Below are 23,043 nucleotides of genomic sequence, written 5' to 3' on the forward strand. Positions count from 1 at the left end.
TTTACAAGCAGTACATTTACAAGATTTTAACGAGAACCAATGCAATCACAGACTGCAACATCCCGCGACACTCCTGAATTCAAAATTTTAACCCTGACCTGAATATATTTTTTAAGGATGCTGATTTTTGAATTGCCAGGAAGGAGGACTAGAGGAAGACCAAAGAGGAGGTTTATGGATGTAGTCAAAGAGGACATGAAGGTACAGTAGTTGGTGTGAGAGAAGAGTGTCATTCGCCAATATAACGGCTCTGAGATGTCAAGAGAGCAGTGACAGGAAAAGGAGTAAAATCTGGACACACTTTAATTATACTGATAGCTCAAAAGCAGAATGTAAAGTCTGCAAGAATAAAATTTCCTATTGAGCCCACAAGCAACCTTCACAGGCACCTGAGAACTGTCCACCCATGAGTTCCATTGGGGAAAAGACCAGTTCAACCTGATATTAATGAAGGTGCCAGTGTGTCTTCTCCAACTATCGCTGCTGCTCCTCCTGCTCCTCCAGTGGCATCATGCAGTACACTTCGTCTCCAAAACTGGGCAGATCATGACTGACAGAAGAAGCCAAAGCAGTCCCTCAAAGCTGAGGCACTTGGTGTTTCTGAATGCAAACTTCACAGGTTATTTGGATGTTGATTTTTGTCATTTTGTTTTACATATTTTCATTTATATTTTGCTGTGTTGTGTGTTTTTCAGAGATTCTGTATTGATTAAAAGTTGAACTGTAAATAGTGAAACGTTTGTTCTTGTATTTTAGTTTTAGTTTATTTATTGTAGCCCTGAAGAGTAAATATTTTTTATTTATATTTTGTTGTGTTGCGTGTTTTTCAGGGATTCTGCGTTGCTTGACTTTAAATTTGTTTTGTATAAAGAGGTTAAGTTTATATTCGTTAAAAGTGCACTGTAGAGTGAAAAAATAAAGGCATATTTATACGATAAACATACATAAATAAAAAGTATGATGCCGTTTTTTTACATTATGAATTCGTTTTGTGCATAAATTGACAATTTCATTTTATATTATTGGTAATATATTGATTGAAGCAACAAAAAAAAAGAGCCGTTTGTGAGCCGACAGAGCGAAAGAGCCGGTTCTCTAAAAAGAGCCGGAATTCCCATCACCATAACGAACGGACGGACGAAGAACAGACGAACAGACGAACACTGACAATTACAATACATCACCGATTTGAAGCGGGATGTAATTAATTAAAAAAAAAAATTTTTTTTTTACAAATGCTTTTATTTTGAAATTGTAAACCGGAAATAGACGTGTTTATTCCGGTTAGCCGTGGGTATGCTACGTTGTGCGGCACTGTTTCTGGTCCATTAATCCATGTATGTACCGATACGTTTCTGTAGAGCAGATTACATCAATAGAGTTCGTTTCATTAAAAGGATCGATTTGTGTCGTCGGCCAATAGTGTCACGTGTTGATCGATCAGACTAGTTCTGCATGTACAGCAATGCCAAAGAGCGTTCACTTTGAAACCGGATACATCCTGCTTCACTAAATGTAACCAAAAATCACTTCACAAATAATGGATTTCGCTATGGTTTAAATCAGGAAGTGATTGAACTTGAAATACCTTGTTGTCATGATCGATCACATCTGTGTGTGTGTGTGTGTGTGTGTGTGTGTGTGTGTCTGGCTGTAGATGATGTCTGTCTGAGGGGACAGGATGGACAATGGCAAACCCAGTCGTGTGTGTCGGCCCTATCGGATCAGTGAATCAGCCAAGGTCAGTGTGTGTTTGTGTGTCAATGAACCCATGCAGTCAGATTCTCACAGCACACATGAAAGTAGGGCAGTGTTTCATTTCCATCACATAACACACGTTACTATAGTTACATATTACTTCATGAAACTTCCATCTTTCTCTGTTTGCAGCATCCTTTTCACCAGCTCAGATCTTTTTTTTTCTAACTGGATTTGGACAATGAGGATAATAAATTGCTCTTCCATGATGTTCCATAACTTGATGTCATTTTGTGTTGTGAATTTTTCTTAAAGGTGTTCCACTGGGTAGATCAATCTATGGAGGTTTTGCAGGGCCTCAATGAGCAGCGGCAGCACAGACAGTTCTGTGACGTCATCCTGGTGGCTGACGACCAGCGGGTCCCTGCTCACCGAGCTTTGCTGGCCATCTGCAGCCCGTACTTCCATTCCATGTTCACGTTAGGCATGAAGGAGGAGCGCCAGCAGGAGGTACAAGATAGGTCTCCACATAGGGAAGATCAGGGGGGAATCCATCACACATATTTGTTTGTATTTTTCCCTATCTGAGTTTATTTATAGATAGTAATAATGTCATTACGACTGGAGTTAGACACAGACGTTATTGCTCATCTGACTCATGATTAATCCATTTATCATTCTCTTCCTTCTTTTAGGTGGAGCTGGTTGGGTTGTCGTACATCGGTCTCATCACTGTGGTGGACTTCCTGTACAGCGGGGAGCTGCCTCTGGATGGGGGTAATATTGACTATGTGCTGGAAGCTGCCCACCTCCTGCAGGTCTGAAACTGGGCTCTGTCTTGTTTATAATGTCAGAAGAAAATTCCATTTCATCATTTGGACACCTTGCTGTCATTCCTATATAGCATGTTTTAAACTGTGTTGCTCAGGTGTGGCGAGTTGTGGACTTCTGCTGCCAGTACCTGGAGAGGGAGGTGAGTGAGGACAACTACCTGTACCTGCAGGAGCTGGCGCTGCTCTACAATCTGGAGCGACTCGACGCTTTTATCGACCACTTCATCCTTTCACGCTTCGCTACGCTGTCTTTCACCCCCAGCTTCCTTCGGGACATTCCTTTACGCAAACTCACCTCCTACCTTTCCAGCAGTCAGGTAAACACTCACATTTTGTTTGGGGGGGGAAAGTACTTAGTGGTGGGTAGGTTCCTAAAAAATCTTCTCTTAATTGTAGGTTGAACATGACAGTGAGCAGGCACTTCTTCAAGCCACACTGCAGTGGCTCAGCCAGAGTCCCGAGCGGACCCCCCATGCCAGACAGCTCCTGTCTTACGTCCGCTTCCCCCTGATGCCCATGGGAGACCTGGTGGGCCGGGTGCTGCCGGCGTTGCGGGCGCTGCTGCCCGAGGAGGCTGGGTGTGAGACCTTGGTGGAGGAAGCTCTGGGGTACCATGCCAGGCCCAGCGCCCAGCCGCTCCTGCAAACGGGACGCACCAGCCTGAGAGAAGGAGTGGAGCGGCTGCTTTTGATAGGAGGAGAGGTACAGATGTGATTTAGAACAAACAGATTTAACTGAATGTTTTTATTACCTATATCTGACATTAGTAATAATAATCTCTTAAACATTGCAGAGTAAAACACCATTAGACTCCTGTCTTCCTTACTTTTTCAAGGTGTCAGAACATGGAGAGGAGCTGAGCGCCAATGTTTGCAGGCTGGATGGTGAAACAGGGGGGTGGGAGGTTGAAACGGAGCTGCCGGCCCAGCGTAGCCACCACTGCCTGGCGGTTCTCGGGGGCTTTATATTTGCTGCGGGGGGCAGCTCGTCCAGGGACAACGGCGGAGATGCTGCTTGTAACCTGCTGTACAGATACGACCCCCGCCACAATCAATGGACCAAGGTATTGAACCAAACAGACACTTTGGTCTTCCTTCATATATAGTTTTCAGTTTACAAAAGAGGTTTAAATTTAAAAAAAAACCCCATGTCTGGTGTTTTTCAGGGTGCTCCGATGAACCAGCAGCGAGTGGATTTTTATTTGGGGGCAGTTGAAGAGTGTCTCATTGCTGTAGGTGGCAGGAATGAAACTGGAGCTCTGTCCTCTGTGGAGGTTTATCGTCCCGCAGAGGACTGCTGGTCTTTTGTAGCGGGACTGCCCAGGTAAGCAACAAATATTTTTCTACACGTCTGAGAATTCAATCCAATTAAATAACGCTTTTCTTTTGTTGCAACATGTGTGAATGTGTGATAATTAAATCTCGACAGAAAGTCTTTATTGCTCTGACTCTGCAGAGATTTTATAATCGAAGGGTATCTGCCCAGAGTAGCAAGATAATAATTCCCCTCATGAAACTACTGGGATTGGTGGTGGTGGTGGCTGATGACTCTGCTGAGACAAATAAAGTGATGGAAAATAGTGAGTTTCTGGTTACTGGCTGGTGGTGAGAGGATGGAGGGTGGGATTAGTGATCTCTGTAAGCACCTGGAGCATAGTGAAAAACAGTCGTACCTTAAAACTGAATTAGATTCAATGAATTAAAACTCAGTTCCAGAGGAGAAGTTGGGTCATGTGTGATGAAACAGTTTTAATCGAGGAGATCATACATCCTTTTCTCTAGTATCACATGAAGGCTACACTGGTAAAACCGAGGGACCAGTTGTCAGGCATGACACTTTAGTGTTGCGTCAAGTAGCCCCTCAAGTGCTTGTTGCTATATCTTTATCAGAATGTATTGTGGAAGCAATTTTTTTATTTATTTTTTAATTTGCAATCCTTCAATTATCTTTTTGAATTTCATTTATTGTAGGTTTACGTATGGCCATGCTGGGACAGTCCATTGCGGCATTGTCTACATTTCTGGCGGTCATGATTACCAGATAGGCCCATACCGCCGGGATGTCCTGAGTTATGACCCGTCACGGGACAGTGATGTGTGGGTGGAGCGCCAGGCCATGTCCCAACCCCGCGGCTGGCATTGCATGGCCTCCCTCGACCACCTCATCTATGCTATTGGGGGCAGCGATGACCACGCCGACACCACAGAACGCTTTGACATCCTGCAGGTGGAGTCCTATGACCCACGCAGCGGACAGTGGACCAAGATGGCGCCGCTGTTGCTGCCCAACAGCGAGGCAGGACTTGCAGTGTGGACAGGGAGGATATATGTGTTGGGGGGCTACAGCTGGGAGAAAATGTCATTCTCCAGAGCCACTCAGGTGTACAACCCTGACAAGGACGCATGGTCCAGAGGGCCAGACCTGCCAAAACGCATTGCCGGGGCCTCAGCATGTGTGTGCACTGTGAGACCCTCACCATCATCGCCCTGTCTGGAGAAGAAGAAGATGGAACACTACGTGAAATGAAGGACACACTCCACATGATGACATGGATGAAGGTTTTTCTCTTTGTAAAAGAACTACAAAGTCTGGACCGGAACCCGAAACAGACATTTGAGATAAATCCATTTTTAAAGACTGATGTTTTAAGTTTGGAGAGACATTCCCTGTGTCCTCTTACCAGCTGCTGTTTGCCACTGAACTCTTCCCTTGAACGTTTGTCCAATCAGAACTGTCTAGGCACTGATCAGTAATCAGGACGGACACTTCCATACACAAACAATAATGTATGACTTTATGCTTGATATACTTGAGGATGCTGACATTTTGCCTGGGATGTTCAGTTACAAACAAGGTCATTTGCCACATTATCCTGTGTGAAACCTTAAAGCACATGTTGAAGAATCATTTTACAGTCTTGTTTTAAAACTAACGATCTGACGACATTTGAAAGCAATCCACAATGCTAACATTAGCTTAATTAGCTAACTACTAATGGTATGATATGTGATATGATATATGATATGATATGATATGGCAGATGGGTGCTACATTTTATTGATTAGGTGCTGCATGGCAATTTCCCTAGGGTTGAAACATCAAAAGGAGAAAATACAGGCGGGCAGACATGTACTGTACTTCTAATGCACCATTAAAAAGTCCTACTCATTCCACCTTTAATGTATTTAATTTGAAATATGACGTAAATATGTGAATGCATATGAGTAGTTTGTTTTCATAACCTGACAACATTGAAAAGTTAAGCATCTCAATTTTGAGCCAAGAATTAAAGAGTTTGTTGTTCTGGATTAAAAAAAAAAATCATTTCCTTTAGATTGTGTACACTTTCATATTACATTGTTACTACATCACTGATGGAGTAACGTATGTGAAACTGTTTGGTAGGCTGGTAGGTTTCCAGTATCGGTACAACCAACTTGCTGTCTTCTCCACTCTGCTGGCAGCTTCATAGAAAGGGGTAGTATGGATGGGATTTGGTTCTATGATAGAAAAACAATCAAGACTGTCAAAATACATCAACCCTGCATCTAACCAGTGATTTGTAGCAGGACTGTGTGTTCACATACTCGGCAAACAAGCCGGATTTCCAACCCCGGTCCAATCCTCTCAGGTCTCTCATGTCCTCTTCAGTCAAACTGAGGTCAAAGATCTGCATGAAAGCACATCTATTGAGTTGGACAGCAGGGTTTTACATGCGGCTATAAAGATACTTATCATTAGATGGTCGAGTTTTGTTATTCCCACATTACAATTTATAAACTGGGGCTGTAAAGAGGAATTTCAACCATTTTTAGGCTTGCTTATTTGTCAAACCAGAAATACACTACAAAAGTAAAATGGCCATTGTCCTCTCACAGAGTCACCACTGTCGAAAGACGAGTAGCTAATGCCAATATCTCATGTCTGCAAAAGGACAAGCTTCTACATCACTATTAAAATTCTTATATCAGGAAAACTTTATTAACATTATGAAAGAAGAACTTTGGATTAACTTTGGATGAATGAATTTTGGCCTATTTAAGCTTCTTGCTATTCCTAAAGCACACTGCCTACTCACGGTCATTTCTAAACTCACAGGTGATCAAAGGTGGCAAATTAAAACTTTCTGGTCAATGGACCGAGCTGTGGGAGCAGCAAAGCTTCCGATCAGAGGACTGAAGAATTGGCCAATGAGTGTGTTAAAGACTACCTGGAACACATTCATTTTGAAAGGCAGTGGAGTCCATAGCAGGTGAATGCTTGTTGTTTAAAACACTTTATGGACATTTAAAGGCTTTAAAGACAAGAAGGGAGGTTGTACCTTTGTATTTTCAAGGATGTGATGGGACTTGTCACTCTTAGGGATTACTGAAACACCCTGCTGCACATGGTACCGCAGCAATACCTGTGAGAACACTGCTGTTACATGTACGTAGAGGAACACACACGCCACACCAAGAACACACATTCACATTACACTCGGGCTAACCTGTGCAGGGCTGCATTTGTGCTTTTTGGCTATATCAGTGACGACGGGGTCCTGAAGGAGCCCATTTGGATCTGTGTCTTCTCTGATCCTAGGAAAGGAAGCATGGAATTAAAAACTCCACATTTCTTTAACCTGTAACTTGATCTCATTTCTACCTGGATCAGAAACATACAAAAATTTCGCCAAGTGTCACCGCTCTGCAGAAGGTTGAGCTCCATTTAACCGTGTGAACTGTAAATGTCATCACACTACTTCTTACCTCATTTAATCTCTGCGATTGCAGGTATTGCACTTGTTTCATGTAAGCATAAATCACTTTACCGATTTTTAGGAATGTCAGCATTCAAAATTTAAGAGTGGGGAACAGAATATCAGCCAGCATAATATAACACTAACGACAAATAATTGTTTAAAATTGCTCTTACGTCCGAGTGGACTACGAAGGCAAAAAGCTGATGCTTTTCACAGTTAAAACATTTTCCTATTTTAAATATAAAACAACATGAACTTCTTGTATCATTTATATTTTTTTGTTTTTTATGGTAACACCTACATAGGGCTAACTTTCACAGGTAACTTTCACTTTAATGCATTTTGTCTGATTTATGTTTTTATTCACGATGTAATAGCCATTACTGAAGTTAATAATTCCAAATTTTGAAATATAATATATGTTAAATGAACAGTGCAGTTGATTTTTGACCTGTATAACTGAATTTATCAGTTGTTATTGTGAATCTTTTTTCCATACCACATTAAAAATATAATGCACTTTGTTCATAATTCATCAATGTAGCTGCAGAGAATAAATGCGTCAAAATTTCATGAGAAAGTCTGGAATTTGTGTTTGAAGAAGAGCTTCAAAAACAGTCAGGTACCCAATCACAGTGTGGGGATGGAGCCACAGACATACACACACACACACACAGATGGGAAACTGATGATCAGACACAACATGTATTTCATAAATATGTCCTCTGTGGGTCACAATATAACACAACTAAGTAAATCGCATCAACAAAAGTACTCATTTTTCATCTCTTTGAGTGTGTGAATGACGCTGGGCATCTTACATCACCGGAGGTCTCCCAGGTGAGCCAAAGGGGCTGTAGGCAGTGAGGACGATGTTTTTAGCTTTACAGAACTCTATCATCTCTGTTTGTGCCAGGTAGGGATGTATCTCCACCTACGAATGATATAACATTAAAAAAAAAAGGTGTAGGGTTCTGAATTCAAGTCAGCTGCTGAGCGATACACAAACAATGTGTATCGCTATGTTCTGTGAGTCCATCATTACATGAGCATGTCCTGGTGTTACGCTGCAGCTCCACACAGGAAGAGCTACTATACCCAGCTGCTAACCTGCATACCTGGTTAACAGCTGGAGGCACCTTGCACAGAGCAAGGAGTCGCTCCAGCTGCAGGATGCTGAAGTTGGACACACCGATACTCTTCACCTTCCCTGAGGCTTGCAGTTGTTCCATTCCCTGAAAACAAAGAAACAAAAAAACCTGACAGACATAGAGGAAGATAACTCCTGAGTTTCTCTACAACTGCATGTATAAAGTATTGTGGATCGTTTTGATTCACATAAATATTATGTGTACTTTTATAATTTCCTGATCTTTCTTCATTTATCATTCATTTATAATAGTATTTCAGCAGACACATGAGTTCTCTTTACAGTGCCAGTGAGGTTTGGTGGTGCCAGTACACATTTACAGAATATATACATATGGGCACTTACCCTCCATACGTCTATGTAGTCTATATCAGTCGTCTGAATAATTCCATCCTTCATGGGGTACATTTCATCACCCATTTTCTGAGAAGATATGAAGTTAAGAGTCAAACAAGGGCTTGCAGTCAAATGTGCATTTCCTTTCCTTTCCTTTCATTTCCTTTCCTTTCCTTTCCTTTCCTTTCCTTTCCTTTCCTTTCCTTTCTTTTCCTGTCCTGTCTTGTCCTTTGTATTTATAATTACTGAGCCAGAAAATCACTTTTAATATGCATTAAGAGAAAATTTGATATTGACAAGAAATAAAATTGTATGTATTGTAAGAAATTAAATTAAAATGACTTAATTCACTTCCTTCTACACTGCCTTATTTAAGAATCTAATGAAACACGAACTGTTGTGGCTCATAATTGTATTTAAGGGATCCACATTGCTGCTCAGGTCAAAGCTCTGCACAATCATCCATGCAGATATAAACGGGTAAGATAAGGGACACAATTGTAGAATTCTACCGCTGTATTTTTGAAGTCAGTTACAACCTTTAAGCCAACAGGAAAATGCACAAGATAAAGATCCAGGTAGTCCAGGTGAAGGTCATTCAGAGAGTGATTCAGGCACAGAGGGATGTCCTCTGGGGCATGATGGGTACACCACAGCTGTTCCAAAGTACATCACGGGAGGGTTAACAGCAAGTAAAATATCAAACATAGCAGAGGTAAAACCACTGTATTTATTCCCCCTCCTCATGTTTCACCCTAGTGAAGCTTGTTCTTCAGCACCCACCTTACTGACGATGAACATGTCCTCACGTCTGATGATGCCCTGCTGCATCTTGGATCGCAGAGCCTTACCGACGTCAATTTCATTCCTGTAGTTGTAGGCGGTATCTATGTGGCGGTAGCCGGCAGAGATGGCCGTCTCTACTGCACCCTGGACTGAAGTGCGAGGAAGTTTGGAAGACTGCAAAAAGTAAAACACTTTTAAAATCATCCTTTCAGTCATATCTAGATGTGCTTTAGAGACTACATAGTGGATGCTTTAGAGCACATGTGTCAAACTCAAGGCCCGGGGGCCAAATGTGGCCCGCCACATCCTTTTATGTGGCCTGGGAAAGCATAAAGGGTCAGTGTCTAAAAATAAATGAGTTAAAAGTTTGCTTTGAGCAAAACTACATTTCCCTCAATGCAGTTAGTAAGCCCACTTTAACATGATTCTTTATTCACTTGATTAGTTTAATTGGTGATTGATGGACTTCATAACCTGACAAAGTTAAATAATTTATGTTATAACAGAGAAACAAACAAACATTTGCCTTTTTGTGCAACTGTAACTTGAAAAAGTAATAAATGAGTTTTTAAAATTAAGGAGTTGTTACATTTATTTTACATTACATTGTTTTACATTAGTTACGTTTATAGGCTACATCTGGCCCTTTGACCACAGCCATTATGCTGATGTGGCCCTCGGGGAAAATGAGTTTGACACCCCTGGTTTAGAGGCTCATGACAGACTCGGACGTTAACTGTGATATTACTCCAGCTGCATTTGATATGAAGCGTGACTGAAGTCATTTATGTCCCTGAGAATTAGATGAGAATGTCAAAACCATATTCATGCTTGCTAAATTTAGGAAGTCACTGCACCTGCTGATGAAATACTAAGTACTGTAACCTGCAAAATAACACCGCTTCATTTTTCCCCCCAAATTTTATAAGATATATTAATACATTAAAATATGTATTAAGATATGTACTGTATACAAACTGAAAAAAGTTCTAACATGCCATGCACCCATGAAAATGATCAATTCCCTCCACTTTTTCAGAACTATTTCCTGTCAAATTTACTGAGTTCAAATCATCTACAAATGAATAAGACAATGAAATTTTGTATAAGAACAAGATGAATTGTCTGTGTCCTCGATTCTGATGTAGCATTTAAGTAAAACCATCAATAGAACTCCAAGAAAGGTGTAGTTTTTATTGGAAAACTCGCTACCAATAGGATAAAGTACAGGAGGCAGGGAATCACATTTTCTTTCTTTATACAGTTCAAACAAATTGTCTGTGTAGGTTTCAGTAGATTGATTTAAACAGATTTGGACTTCAAACAAGCTACAATTAGGCAGTACAGTATGTCAAAACTGTTTTTGAACTTTTTTTGATAAGTTTTTGTGCAGTTCTGAGAGTGCTATTAATTTTCTCAACGACAACAACAACAACAAAACCTCCGCAATGTTTTATCTTTCAAATACAAAACTCTATGTTACTTAAAAGAGACCAAAATCAGTTGACATTTGAACGAGTAGAGGCTGAAAAATCTGCAAATCAGAAACTTTCTATCATTTTTAAATTCCTGAATGAAAGACTCTAGAGGCCGACATCATTCAGTAGACACTTTTTCAATGCACACATTTTAAAAATACATGTCATAATCAACAGTATGTCAGAAAACAAATATAAGACAAATGTTTAAAGTCAAAATCAAACGTAGGAATAAATGTTCAGTCTACCTTCCATGTCCCCAGACCCAACGCTGGCATTCGTGTGCCATCATTCAGCTCTAAGGTCCTGGCCACCTGTGTGTCCTCCAAGGCGTTCATTTAGCCATACAGGAGAAAAAAAATAAAATGAGAAGTGTGCACACACAGCCACACAGTTACTGTATTCCTCTTCCTCTTTGCTCCCACAAACTGCAACTGCTGAGTCAACGTCCTTTTGCTTGGCAGAGCTGATCTGCCCTGTTTCATGTGTTTCTTTCCTTCTGTCTCTCAGTCTGTTTGCTTCTTCTCTCACTCCTTGTTTCTGGTTCCCTATCACTCCTGTAGTTAATAATTGGACAACACACAAAGTGCTTCACCACCGTGAAGTATTTATATGTATGCTCTGTTAGCGAGGAGGAACGTGTTGCAAAGGTCACTCTTCTCATGAGGGCAGCAGTGAACGCATGTAAACACACGCAGATCAGGGACCTTTGATCAGGACATCCTGCTGTAATTATTCTACATGACCGCTAGGTGGTGGTATTGCATCACTATGGAGAGCAGCTGCAGCAGCATGACGAAGACATGCAAGGAAAAGTTTATTGTATTTCAAGTTTACTCTTTCAATTTCAATAACACATAATGATGGCAGAATATTTAAAAAAAAAATCTCACTGCTTATTTATTTTTAACTGTGCAATCCAGCTAATATCACAATGATGTTGGGTTGTTATGATGAGATCTGTCACTCTCTTTACTTTATAATTATGATCTTTCCACATGGAAATATTAATATGTCGGTGATGTCGGTTTAGTCATTTTAGAGGCGATGATAATATGTATTTTTTTTCTTGTCAATTTAATTAATCTTTGCCAATTCATGTCTTCTTTTTTTAAAAATAAAATGTCTAGGTCTGTTGTGGTATTGATGTTTTCTTCATAGAAACATGATGACTATCAAATTCTTTATTTGTACTGGTTTTATATTCAAGGAAATGTCCTCCCCTATCTTAACTACTGTGCTGAAGTATGGGGAAACACATATAAAAGTGGCTTACAACCTTTAGTTTTGATCCAGAAAAGAGCCATAAGAATTATTCACAATGAACATTATAGAGCTCGTACAAATCAATTATTTATTAAACCTAAACCACTGAAAATACGTGACATTATAAGCTATAAAACTGCTCAACTTATGAATAAAGCAGTCAATAACTACGTATTTACCACAAAATATACAAACATAAATACAGATTAATGAATCCAGCTACCAACTGAGAGGAAACACAGCATTCTCACAGAAGAAAGCAATTACTACACTAAAAACATTTTTATTATCTTTTACTGGCGTTAAATTCTGGAACAAACTGCACAACGAAATTAGGAGTCTAGGAACTCTATCTGCCTTTAAAAAAGGTTTTAAAAACATGACTTTGCAAGGTTATATCTCGGATGCAAATGATGGTTAAAGTCTTACATTGTTATGGCTAAATAAACGACATGTGTCATGCCTGTGGAAAAATGTCACCGTAACCTTAGTGCAGCAACTGAGACGGTGAACGATAACCAGATTAACAAAATTAGACTGTTTTCAAGAACTGACAAAGATGTGTGCAAAGATGCATATCTATTGGACTGAATGGACAATTTTATTTTTTTTCCGGATGTTGTTGTTGATGTTCCAACATTGATGAAAGTGAAATCTGCTGTAATAACATGTCTGGAAAGAAAATAAATAAACTGAATAAATTAAAAAAATAAAATATTTATAATGTAAATATTAAGTTAAATTCAATACTAGATTTCAAGGCATTAGAAGCCTAAAACCAGTCATGTTTCCTCTGAGCCTGGCACAGTACATGACAATTAAAGAACCAAATAAGAAAGCTATCTGGAATTAGCAGGTTTTCTATTTTTTCTCTCTTCTGTTTCACAGAGCAGATAATGATAGTGTTACTACTTCACATTTTAAGCAGGTGTATTATGATGAAACATGATTTCATTTAAATACCTTCTAACTTGTAACCATGCAAACCTGAACCGCAGAACGATTGCTGAGTCAGACCCCTGATTGTAGTGAGAGTGAATCTTTAAACTTTCTTGGGGATTCTTCAGCCGAACTATGATCCGGGGGAAAAGCCAATGGTATGTGGTGCCACCATAGAAATGGAGGGAGGTGTGTGCTGCAGTGGTTTTTGAGGCAGAGCTCAGAGATGGGGGAACAGTACCTTGGAGAGTTGAAGAGACAAAATGGTTGGTAGAGGATGAGAGAAATTTGACTCCATGAATTTTAGGATGAAACACTGACTTCTGTGTGCATATTTGTGTGATTAAGAGACAAAGTGAGTGAATGCCAAAGAGAGAAAGCCTGTGTATGCTGAGATAAGCGTGGCTCATTGTGAAGTTGTTGTTTTCCGAACGCACAGCGGTGTGTATGTATGTGTGTACTTTGTGAAATAATTGTCTTTCTGCATACACATGAACTGTTGGAGTGGTTCTTTTTGATATGTTGACTCTAAAGGTCATCACTCTTGATAATTGTCCCTCCCTTTTCCAGAAAAGTCGTCAGAATTTGGTGATTATGTTCCTCCAAGGTTCTCAGCTGTTTACTTGTTACTGTTTTTAGAATATAATCCAGACTGTTTCTTATCTTCTTCATGCTGGGAAAACAGCTTGTTTATGATGACTTCCTGCCACGCAGCCATGCCACTGCTTAAACAAACATTAAACTGGGTGGGTTCACATCTGTTGATGTATATTTATATATTTAAATCACGTCGAGGGAATCAAATTCATTTTGCTCTGCATTGCAGGGTGTTACAGTTTGGACATTAATTTAGTAATTTAATTGGCAACTTAAATATAATGCAGTACTAAACTAAATATCACACGCATGTGTCTTCCAGTGCAGCACAGTTTTCCCATCATGTCAACACACCCAAATCCAGAAGTCTCCTGATATGTTGATCTCTGGTGCTGATAGTTTTCTTCAGGATCACTATTGAAGATGCATCAGACACACGATTGAATCAGTACTGTTTCACTTTATCATCAATCAGTTATTAAATCAGTTAATCTGTGCACACAGGACATTCTCTGTCCTTAGACCCTCAATTTGGATTTAGGAAAAGTTCCTAACTCATTTTGTTATTTCACAGTAGTGAATTTTCTGGGAGCCTTTATAAATTCCAACAAGAACCAATGCAGTCACAGACTGCAACATCCTGCAACACCCCTGAATTCAAATTTTACCCTGACCTACTTGCATAGGTCAAACATCAAACCCAGTGCTCTGACCTACTTTCATAGATCAAAGCAGTAGCTTTGATCTATGCTCTTACTCACACTGGCCGTCTCCCTCGTCTTTCTATCTAATCTGGTTCCTGAGTGTACAAAAGCTGGAATTTGACCTTGATCTAGTTTTGTCAAGGTCAAGGTTAATGTCTCATTTTCATCCCCTTTGCTGCCTGAGTAATGTTTTTTTTGTTTCATCTTTCTATCTGCAATTGTTGCAAAGATATTTGGTGGACATTCGTATGGACGGACAGACCGACAAACGAACGGATGAACACTGACAATTACGATGCATCACCGCTTTGAAGCGGGATGTAAAAATTAATCAAAAAACTACTGATAACAAAATACATTACAAAAACCCCCCACCTTCATGTTTAAAGCCTTAGTCCAGTCCTCAGACTGTTCTAGTCAGAACATATGTCTGTATTTACATACAAAGTGTTTATGGTCATCTTCATTTTAAGCTCTTTTATTAGCTCTGTGAGTGAAACCATTCATTGATATTCATGTAAATTGTTCCTTTTTCCTCCAATAGAATCAAACTGTCTTGTGCTGCTGTTAAAGCTATATCACCGACAGCTTGCTGTGTACAAACTCGTAGCCTCAACCCTTGTAAGGCCTGTTCAAGTTGTCAGGAACTTTCCAGACTTTTCATTTCCCAGTTGAAACTCCGGCGCATCTATTGTAGAGGTGACCCCCACCGAGTCACACAAACACTCCCTCACAGACTGTTTAGCATCACAATGCCGACACTGGCACTTTCCCTCGCTGTCAGGAGGATTCATATTTATGTATTTTTATTATAATTACATGGCAGTGTTTTTATATTTTCCAAAATGTCCATGTTTCCCCCCCCACTGGCGCTTTTCATCAACCACAACTGCAGATCAAATTGAGTTACTGCCAACCCTGTGCTTCCCGGAGCCACCGAGAATACAATCCACCAGTAAACAAAAGATAAAACACCCAAATGAAAGCTGGAGAGGGAGCAAAATCAACACAATGAGCCGGTTTGTTGAATAGTGGCGGCAGCATGTGTGTTGTCTGACGCTGGCTGGTGTCGGAATTTGTTCATTATTGAGGGAGAATGTGTGCAGCTTTGTGTGACCAAGTGTTTGTCAGTGTGTCTGTGTGTTTTGGCCATCGACAGTTCGGTAGAATTATCTTCAATGTTTTGAAAGCCTGAACTCACAAATTGTCTTGTCAGCATAAGAAAAAAACTCCTGGTAAAGTAAAAATAAATGCTCTGAAGTTGTCAAAAACTTTTTTTTTTATTACTATGTAAGCCTGTTGATACCCTGTATTTTTTTTTTTTCAAGAATTCCACTGAGCACACAAAACTGTAAATAAATCCCAATATCAAGTGTGAATACATTGCTTGAGTAATCTTACTGAGCCATTAAGAAATACATTTATTTATGTCACACATGCAGATCTGGGAATCTGACAGCAACACCCTGGAAAAAAAAAAGTAACAAACAAGATACCTGAGATTTCTGATGCATTTTTTAAATAATCTGTCGACAGAAAGAAAATATCAAAGTATTCCCCTTTAAGACAATATTTGTATGATGACATGCATCATTGCACAACATGTTGATGGGTTTAGAAACTCCAAAAGTCCTCCTGGGATGTTTTTGGCGGGATGGGAAGCCTGTTTCGTCTCTTCCTTCCTGGTTGTGATGCGTAGTGACCTCCTGCTGTTTACACTCAACTTACTGAAATGATAAGGCCTCACATCACACTAATGACTGTTGTTATAACACTGTACACAATTTTTGTCAACTCTGACTGCAGAGTTGACAAAAAATGTTAAAATTATTTTACCAATATTTCATAGGTTTAGTTTAATTGAACTTGTGTTTCATTAATTTATTAATATCTTGTAACTTTGAGAAGCAATTCTCTGAATTCTCTTCACAGCGAACCCGGCGTACATGTTTTATCACTCGCCACTAGATGGCGTCCTAACAGAGGCCTTGCTGTCCCCGTTGTTCTGTTCAGCTGCCGGAGGACATGAACCTAGAAAAATACATCTCTCAGCTGCCATTCATTTTATTTGACAAAAACTGTATATTTTATGCCCTTTAGGCTTGTATTTTGACAGTTTAATGTAAGAGTCTAATATTGTCTCTCTTTTCCTTTGTCTCTTGTGCAGCATTTTAATTTCATATGTTGATGCTACAACTGGAAGTTGTATTTAAAAAATACAACCACGTCTCAAATACGTTGACATGCAGAAATCCTTCTTGAGGGTTAGAGAATTGGAAATAACATCTGAAACACTGCAGGTGATTTAAAAAAATTTTTTTTTACTAAATGTAATCGCAAATCATGAGAATATGAGCTTCTGCAGAAATGAATCCTTTGAAATAACTTCAGTGATGGCTACCTCCCTCCATGGTGGGTCCAACAACTATTAAAACTATCTCACAGTAGCTCCAACAAGCTTTCAATAATTTAAGAATTAAAAATAAAAGAATTTCCAGCTACCTTGAGCAACACATTTCTTTTATATTCATAGATAAATAACCTCTGGCAATAAATATATGAGACTTCCGTGTTTTTCTCTCTCTCTCTCTCTCTCTCTCTGTGTGTGTGTGTGTGTGTGTGTATGTGTGTGTGTACATATGTGTTTTGAATATTTGGCATTGTGAGGCAGTTTATAACGTTTGCGGTGCGTGACTAAGAGCAGAGCTCCAGCAGCAGCCAGCTGTGTATACTAGGGATGAGCAAGTACACCACTATCTGTATCTGTATTTGTATCTGTTTAACCATCTAAATGATCTATATCACTATCTGTACCCGGGCGGTGGGTAGCGCCGTTGCCTCACAACACGCCGGGTCCGGGTTCGAGTCCCGCTCTGTGCGGCGTTTGCATGTTCTCCCAGTGTCTGCGAGGGTTCTCTCCGGCTTCCTCCCACCTCCAAAAGCATGCGCTTCATTGGCCGGTCCCAAATTGCGTGTAGGAATGAGTGTGTGTGTGTGCTCGTACTCGTCAAAAATGCGTTATCCATACCGGATACTTGCCTGAAACGAGTACCCAGCTCGACCCTAGTGTATACCCACAGACAAAGGCAATGGGTGGAAGATAAATGTTTCCCTACACCAGGTCAGATCACCTCCAACCAACATAAACCTTCCATCTTCCTCCAGCTGTCTATCAAAACCACTGATCAGCAGCTCCCTTTTTCCTCACATCTGTCCCATCTTGTTTCCTATGTCCATCCATACATCACCCCCCCCCCCACACACACACGCACTCTCCCTCCAGCTCAATCACACCGTACCGATTCTCTTTTCTAAGCAAACCTTTCTCTCATCCATTATTGAGACTTGTTTTTTTTCCCCTTCAGTCTCAGAATGAAGAGGGGGAACAGATCTTTTGAATTATTAATGTTCCACATGAAAAATGTAGCATCAGTCATTTCGCGATGATACGAACTAGTAAACTTTTAAAAGGACATAAGACTCTAAGTCACAATATGACGTGAGACGATGAGACGAAAGGGGAGACTTGCCCTGCGGCCTTCTGTAAAGGGGGTTGGACAAGGTAATGGGTGAAGGACAGTAGGCAAGAGCGAAATTTGACAGAATAGCAATAAGCTGAAGGACCGTTGAATGCATCATCAACCAAAAATAGAAACGTCCACAGTATAAAATAGCAATAGCAGAAAAAAAGCAAAGTGGACTTAAGTAATCAATACAGATTTTTACATGTCAAGGCTTCATCTCATACACATAGAAATAATCAAATTCAACCAGCACTTTATTATGTGAATCCCAAAGGTTTTCTAGTCTATCCTTTAGGGATTTTCTTATGCATCGGTAAAACCTGCTAGAACCCCCTCCAATCCTCTAACTCAGCACCATCTCCCTCCTCTTCTCACCTGAGCCACTGATCATGTTCCAAAGCTCTTCAAACAGCAGCGAGGTCCAGGTCAGTGTTGTGAAATGGTAAAGACTTTTGTCAAGAGACTCCTTGCTACGCATCAGGTCCGAAATGCACAGCCAGAATCGTGATGGGATTTTTCAGTGCTCCAACAAATGCGTAGTGTGACAGGAGGCAGGCTAAAGCAGGTGGGGAAAAGGAGTCCATGTGCTGTAGGTAGGAAAAGAAGAGCAACTAGAGTCCACATACAGCATAATTGTGTATTACAGTATGTGCTGTATCTACTTTTTTTCCCCACTCCGGTTTTGGTGCACAAGCTGTGATCGAAAGTGATTTACATCATTGCAAAGTGCTCAAAATTATAGATCTTAGTTTTATGACTGCGCGCTGGGCATCAGCTCAGGATATTGTATGCCAGAAAAGAGACAAACTACACAAGGCAAGGAAGGTAGAGTTCATGTAATGGATTCAAAGGTTATAGAGCAATGAGCTTTCTGAAAAATATACCACACCACTGTGGATGCGACAGGCTATCTGCCCTCATCTGGTTCTTTGGATCGTAAATCTGGCCCTTTCAATGTGTTCTCCTTCCACCCCTGTTCCATACATATAAACATATCTCAGAGCTCAAGGTGGGGGGAAGACGCAGAAACGGACCTGCAGCCCGAGGCGGTCGTATATTCCTGCCATGAGCCTGAAGCATGTCATCTATATTTATGCACTCATTTAGTTGTTTGTGTCTGCAGATTGGCCACAGCTTGTAGTAGCCCATAAATACTCCTTGAGCAAATTGACATAATTTATGGCACCCCTCCTTCAGCTTACGTAGTCTTAAATGAGAAGTTAATGCACGCATTCACATTATCAACTGAACAAACATTTGTAATCATTATTGCGATATGAGCCCTTTTGGCAAATTGTCTTAAAAACCTGTGAGATTCTAGACATTTTTTTTCATGGAATATATTGAGCTGTGCGTTAGATGGATTTAAGGGGATTTTGATATTTTTATTTGATTCCCTTCTCATGATTATTATTATTGTTATTATTATTATTACTGTTGTTGTTATTATTGTTATTGTTATTATTATTATTATTATTATTATTATGTTTATAATATCTAGTAGCCTTGGCTGGTTTTATCGCTGATTGCCGCTCATCCTTCAGAGCAAGGTAGTCTAGAGGACAGGGACAGGGAGGGGCCCGCTGCTCTAGTTTCAGGAGTCATATTGACAGGAGGAGAATGTTTCTGCCAGAGGCCTTGGCTGGTTATGACAGTCAGGAGGGTCCATTAAGGGACCTGCCCTCATCTATAACACTGTCTCTCTGCGAACCTCATTTAGCCAGAGGTACTATCCTCACAAACGGCAGCAGTATTGAAGGACATCTTGAGTGTGGTTTACACCACGGTTTACAAGGCGCCTGTTCTGACAAACAATGATCAGTTACAAGAGGAAAGTAATCACTGATGTATTTGAGCAATAGCAGCAGGTTAGTTCATCCTCTAAATAATTCACTGGGCTTTAAAGAGGATTTGTACTCCATAGTGTCATTAAATGAAAGTAAATAGCTGCTCAAAAAACTCTGAATGTAATATTTTACAGTGTGTTTAAAGCAGGTGTTTTACGTGGGTTTCATCTGTGCACGCACAATATGCTGAATGTATAGCCAGTGGCAATGGACAGAAATAGAAGCAACAGCATGGCAATGAACTGCCAAGAGGAGTGGAGCAAGAGGTTCAAATGAGGAGGAGGATCATTACGGGCCCATCTAATGAAAGAAGAAGGACTGAACCGCTGAAAATCTTCCATAACAACTGGAGGGAAACCAGAGAACATCTATGATCATATCTGACAAAGGTGAATGTCTTCAGTCTTCATTTTAATGCTGGTCCATTCCTCCTCTGAGGGGGATGAAGTTCTAATAAGAAATTGATTTTTTTTAGGGAGAGGGAAAGCCCGTTAAAAGGATGACCTTCTGACCCCATTGCTCTTTGCAGGTGTGTAAAAAAAAAAAAGTATTCATCCTTGAGAATCGATGCCTCATAACCACCATCGGCTGATTTTGGAGGCCTAAATGCATCATTAGCGTGTCGTTGAGCATTCGTCTCTGCCCAGAGGCGACAGGACCTTCCCTATCCACCCCCCTGTGTTGGATTAAAAGGATGGAGAATGGCATTTCCCCCAATTCTGTGAAATGGTGCAGAAAACAGGGGAAGAGGAACACGCCCCATAGTGTCTATCAATCCTGTGTCTGCAGCGCTGACCTCTTGTGAAACTTCATCTAGATGCCCTCATCTATCTGTCAGTGAATAGGGAAGGAGGTATGGGAGGCGGGGGGGGTGCTATTGGAGCCAGCAGCCAATCTCCCCTCCCTGCTAGATGCATAATTCAGTGTTTCTCTCACAACAGCCTGCTCTTCGAAGGGCTCAGCTTCCCCCAGCCATGCGGCGGGCAGTCTGCTAATATGAAAGAAACTCAGAATCCACTCTGTTCTTCCTTCAGGCTCTGGAGCTCTTTACTCTCAGTCATACTTCTATGATTTATTCAGCTTGTTCATGCGTGGCGTGAGACTCGGACCCCAGTGGACGAGTTGGGAAACATTTTTGTCCTTGTCAGGGTCCACCCCAGAACTTGGCAGCGGAAGTGTGTCGACATCGCTGTGGGTTGTCAGAATGACACTGGAGTAGCTTAACCTCCCACTGGTGGCTAGCTTTACTGCTCCTTATGAGAGGCTCGCTGCTACAGCAACCCTGTGATGGCCTCAATACGCACCCACGGAAGGAAGTATTGAGGACAAGAGAACAGGGTGACTCTTTCTGTTCTGCTAAATACAGTTTATTTTTTGCTTTAGTCATTAAAAGGTCACCAAAGTCTGCACCTATGGGAGTTTTTTTTTTCTTCTTGATCCAACAATCTAAACAGTATCTAAAAGCACGTAATGGATCACATCTCCAATAAGTTGGAATTGCGGTCTTGACTGATATTCCCACCAAACAGTTTTCCCCAAAAGAGGGGTATTTGAGATCATAGTGGAGAATTTGACCCCCGGAAGTAACAGAGAGTTGGCTGAGTCCAAAAACATCTACATACAAAGTCTCCTCATGGAGCCATTGGACTGCTTTTTAAGTTCCTGAAACAGTTTCATTGAAACTCGTCTCCACCACAGTCAGAAGACCTAAACTGTAAATCACAGACAGGATTTGTCAGTATAGATTTTTTTGTTCATCAAGGACCTTAATGGGTAAAGTCAAAAATAAGCTAATCTCTATAAATACTTTATTTATGTTTATAAATCTTTTTTTGTGTGCAAATCACATTGTGTGTGGTAGCCCCTTTCAGTTTATTGAGATGGTTATTTTTGTTTGTTTTCTTTGTACTAGAATTTTAATTGACAGAATTGAAAACAATCACATTTAATTCATGGGCCAACTAAATCCCAACAGAAGAGCAGATTTGCCTCACCATCCATGACTCCCCTTCCTCCTTTCCAGGGTCTGGAATGAACTTTAGCTTCCCATTATATGAATGTTTTCCTTGTATACAGTACGTGAGTTTTATTTTGAGCCTTCTTGATCAATATGCATACATTTTCCCGAAACAAAAATGTTCTGTCCACATCAGAGCTCTTATAATCTGTTTATGTTTTGCGTCTGAGGCAGAAGATGATGGAAATGGTTCTTAAATTGTGGCTGGGCTAACCTCTGCCCTCGCTGCCCGGATTAAACGTCCAACGATGACGTCAAATGTAATGACATGGCATGATGGCTTGTTAAATAGCTTGGAGTAAATGATGGGGAGCAGCGGGTTAGTGGGGTGTGAATGAGCCTATCCTGGCCCCGTGACAGGCTCCTGACCAAAATACATCGACCTCTCCTCATGATGAGATCCCCTCTCCCAATTCATGATTACAATTGCCATTTAATTATATGGAAAGTTTCCACGACTGTCCAAGTAAATGTGTTTGATCAGACTGTTGTGTGAACATTTTATATCCCACACTTATCTCTGTCTCTGGTGCTCTCTTGATCTCTTTTCTAATAGAAGAGTGCATAGCTTGGGGATAAGGTTAATTATGGAGGAGCTCATTACTCATGTTTAATTATTGCAGCTAGATTTTTAGCTGATCAAAGTGTGTCCTCTTCCTTTTCATTGTGCGGAGTGGAATTACTCCATTGTGTGTTTCTCTACTTATGTAATTGATTTTATTAGAGCTAAATATTATTTTCTTTAACAAAATCTCTTCTTGTTAATCTGCTGGGATTAGCTGAGCGCTGCATGTCGAGAAAATTATTTCTTTGAGTTAATTTAAATTTAATTTTTCGCAAGCAATTCATAGATATACCTGTGGATGATTTGCGTGTCAGAGTGTAGGTCATAAAAAGACGTAAGTTGTCACTGATCTGCCAGTCTAGGGTTTTAGTCATTAGCTGGCAGTCATTAGCAACTTGTTTAATTGGACTCATTTACAAACTATGCTAATCTGCTGAGGTGACCTTGATTTTGAGTCTGGGTAATGTTTATGCAGTGGAACAGAGTGTGTCTCTCTTTTTTTGCCATGATGAGCACACAAAGGCAGTTAGGCCCATGTTTGGCCATAAAAGCCAGCACTTCA

The 23,043-nt window shown here is 40.5% G+C and overlaps 2 protein-coding genes across 3 annotated transcripts; one reads left to right on the forward strand and one right to left on the reverse strand.

The window, feature by feature from the left end:
* Window positions 1-1,279: 1,279 nt before the first annotated feature.
* Window positions 1,280-5,539, forward strand: klhl36 (kelch-like family member 36). Of its 2 annotated transcripts, XM_068312738.1 has the most exons (9): window positions 1,280-1,337; window positions 1,658-1,741; window positions 2,014-2,208; window positions 2,394-2,516; window positions 2,627-2,848; window positions 2,928-3,233; window positions 3,367-3,594; window positions 3,697-3,854; window positions 4,502-5,539. In XM_068312738.1, exons 2-9 carry the CDS (start codon window positions 1,682-1,684, stop codon window positions 5,055-5,057), a joined length of 1,848 nt encoding a protein of 615 aa, XP_068168839.1. In that variant the 5' UTR covers window positions 1,280-1,337; window positions 1,658-1,681; the 3' UTR covers window positions 5,058-5,539. The 2 variants fall into 2 exon arrangements, with proteins under 2 accessions (XP_068168839.1, XP_068168840.1); XM_068312739.1 differs by lacking the exon at window positions 1,280-1,337 and having other exon boundaries at window positions 1,378-1,741.
* Window positions 5,540-5,689: 150 nt separating this feature from the next.
* Window positions 5,690-11,668, reverse strand: zgc:56622 (uncharacterized protein LOC326033 homolog). Its single transcript, XM_068312740.1, has 10 exons — window positions 11,271-11,668; window positions 9,542-9,718; window positions 9,298-9,414; window positions 8,768-8,845; window positions 8,391-8,507; window positions 8,094-8,206; window positions 7,021-7,108; window positions 6,853-6,936; window positions 6,119-6,201; window positions 5,690-6,031 (listed from the first exon to the last, which is right to left on the reverse strand). The coding sequence occupies exons 1-10, from the start codon at window positions 11,358-11,360 to the stop codon at window positions 5,998-6,000; spliced, it is 981 nt and encodes a 326-aa protein (XP_068168841.1). The 5' UTR covers window positions 11,361-11,668; the 3' UTR covers window positions 5,690-5,997.
* Window positions 11,669-23,043: the final 11,375 nt, after the last annotated feature.

This window comes from Antennarius striatus, chromosome 4, assembly GCF_040054535.1.
Source record: "Antennarius striatus isolate MH-2024 chromosome 4, ASM4005453v1, whole genome shotgun sequence".
In the NCBI taxonomy this organism is placed as follows: domain Eukaryota; kingdom Metazoa; phylum Chordata; class Actinopteri; order Lophiiformes; family Antennariidae; genus Antennarius; species Antennarius striatus.

Bases quoted from the DNA above. Each gene is read 5' to 3' on its own strand.
- zgc:56622 (XM_068312740.1), bottom strand. From the start codon at position 11,360: ATGAACGCCTTGGAGGACACACAGGTGGCCAGGACCTTAGAGCTGAAT. The intron at 6,937-7,020 runs GTTAGCCCGAGT...GTGTTCTCACAG, and splicing joins ACAAATGCAGCCCTGCACAG to GTATTGCTGCGGTACCATGT. The intron at 6,032-6,118 runs GTATGTGAACAC...TTTCTATCATAG, and splicing joins AAATCCGGCTTGTTTGCCGA to AACCAAATCCCATCCATACT.
- klhl36 (XM_068312738.1), top strand. From the start codon at position 1,682: ATGGACAATGGCAAACCCAGTCGTGTGTGTCGGCCCTATCGGATCAGT. The intron at 1,742-2,013 runs GTCAGTGTGTGT...TTTTTCTTAAAG, and splicing joins GGATCAGTGAATCAGCCAAG to GTGTTCCACTGGGTAGATCA. The intron at 2,517-2,626 runs GTCTGAAACTGG...TGTGTTGCTCAG, and splicing joins AAGCTGCCCACCTCCTGCAG to GTGTGGCGAGTTGTGGACTT.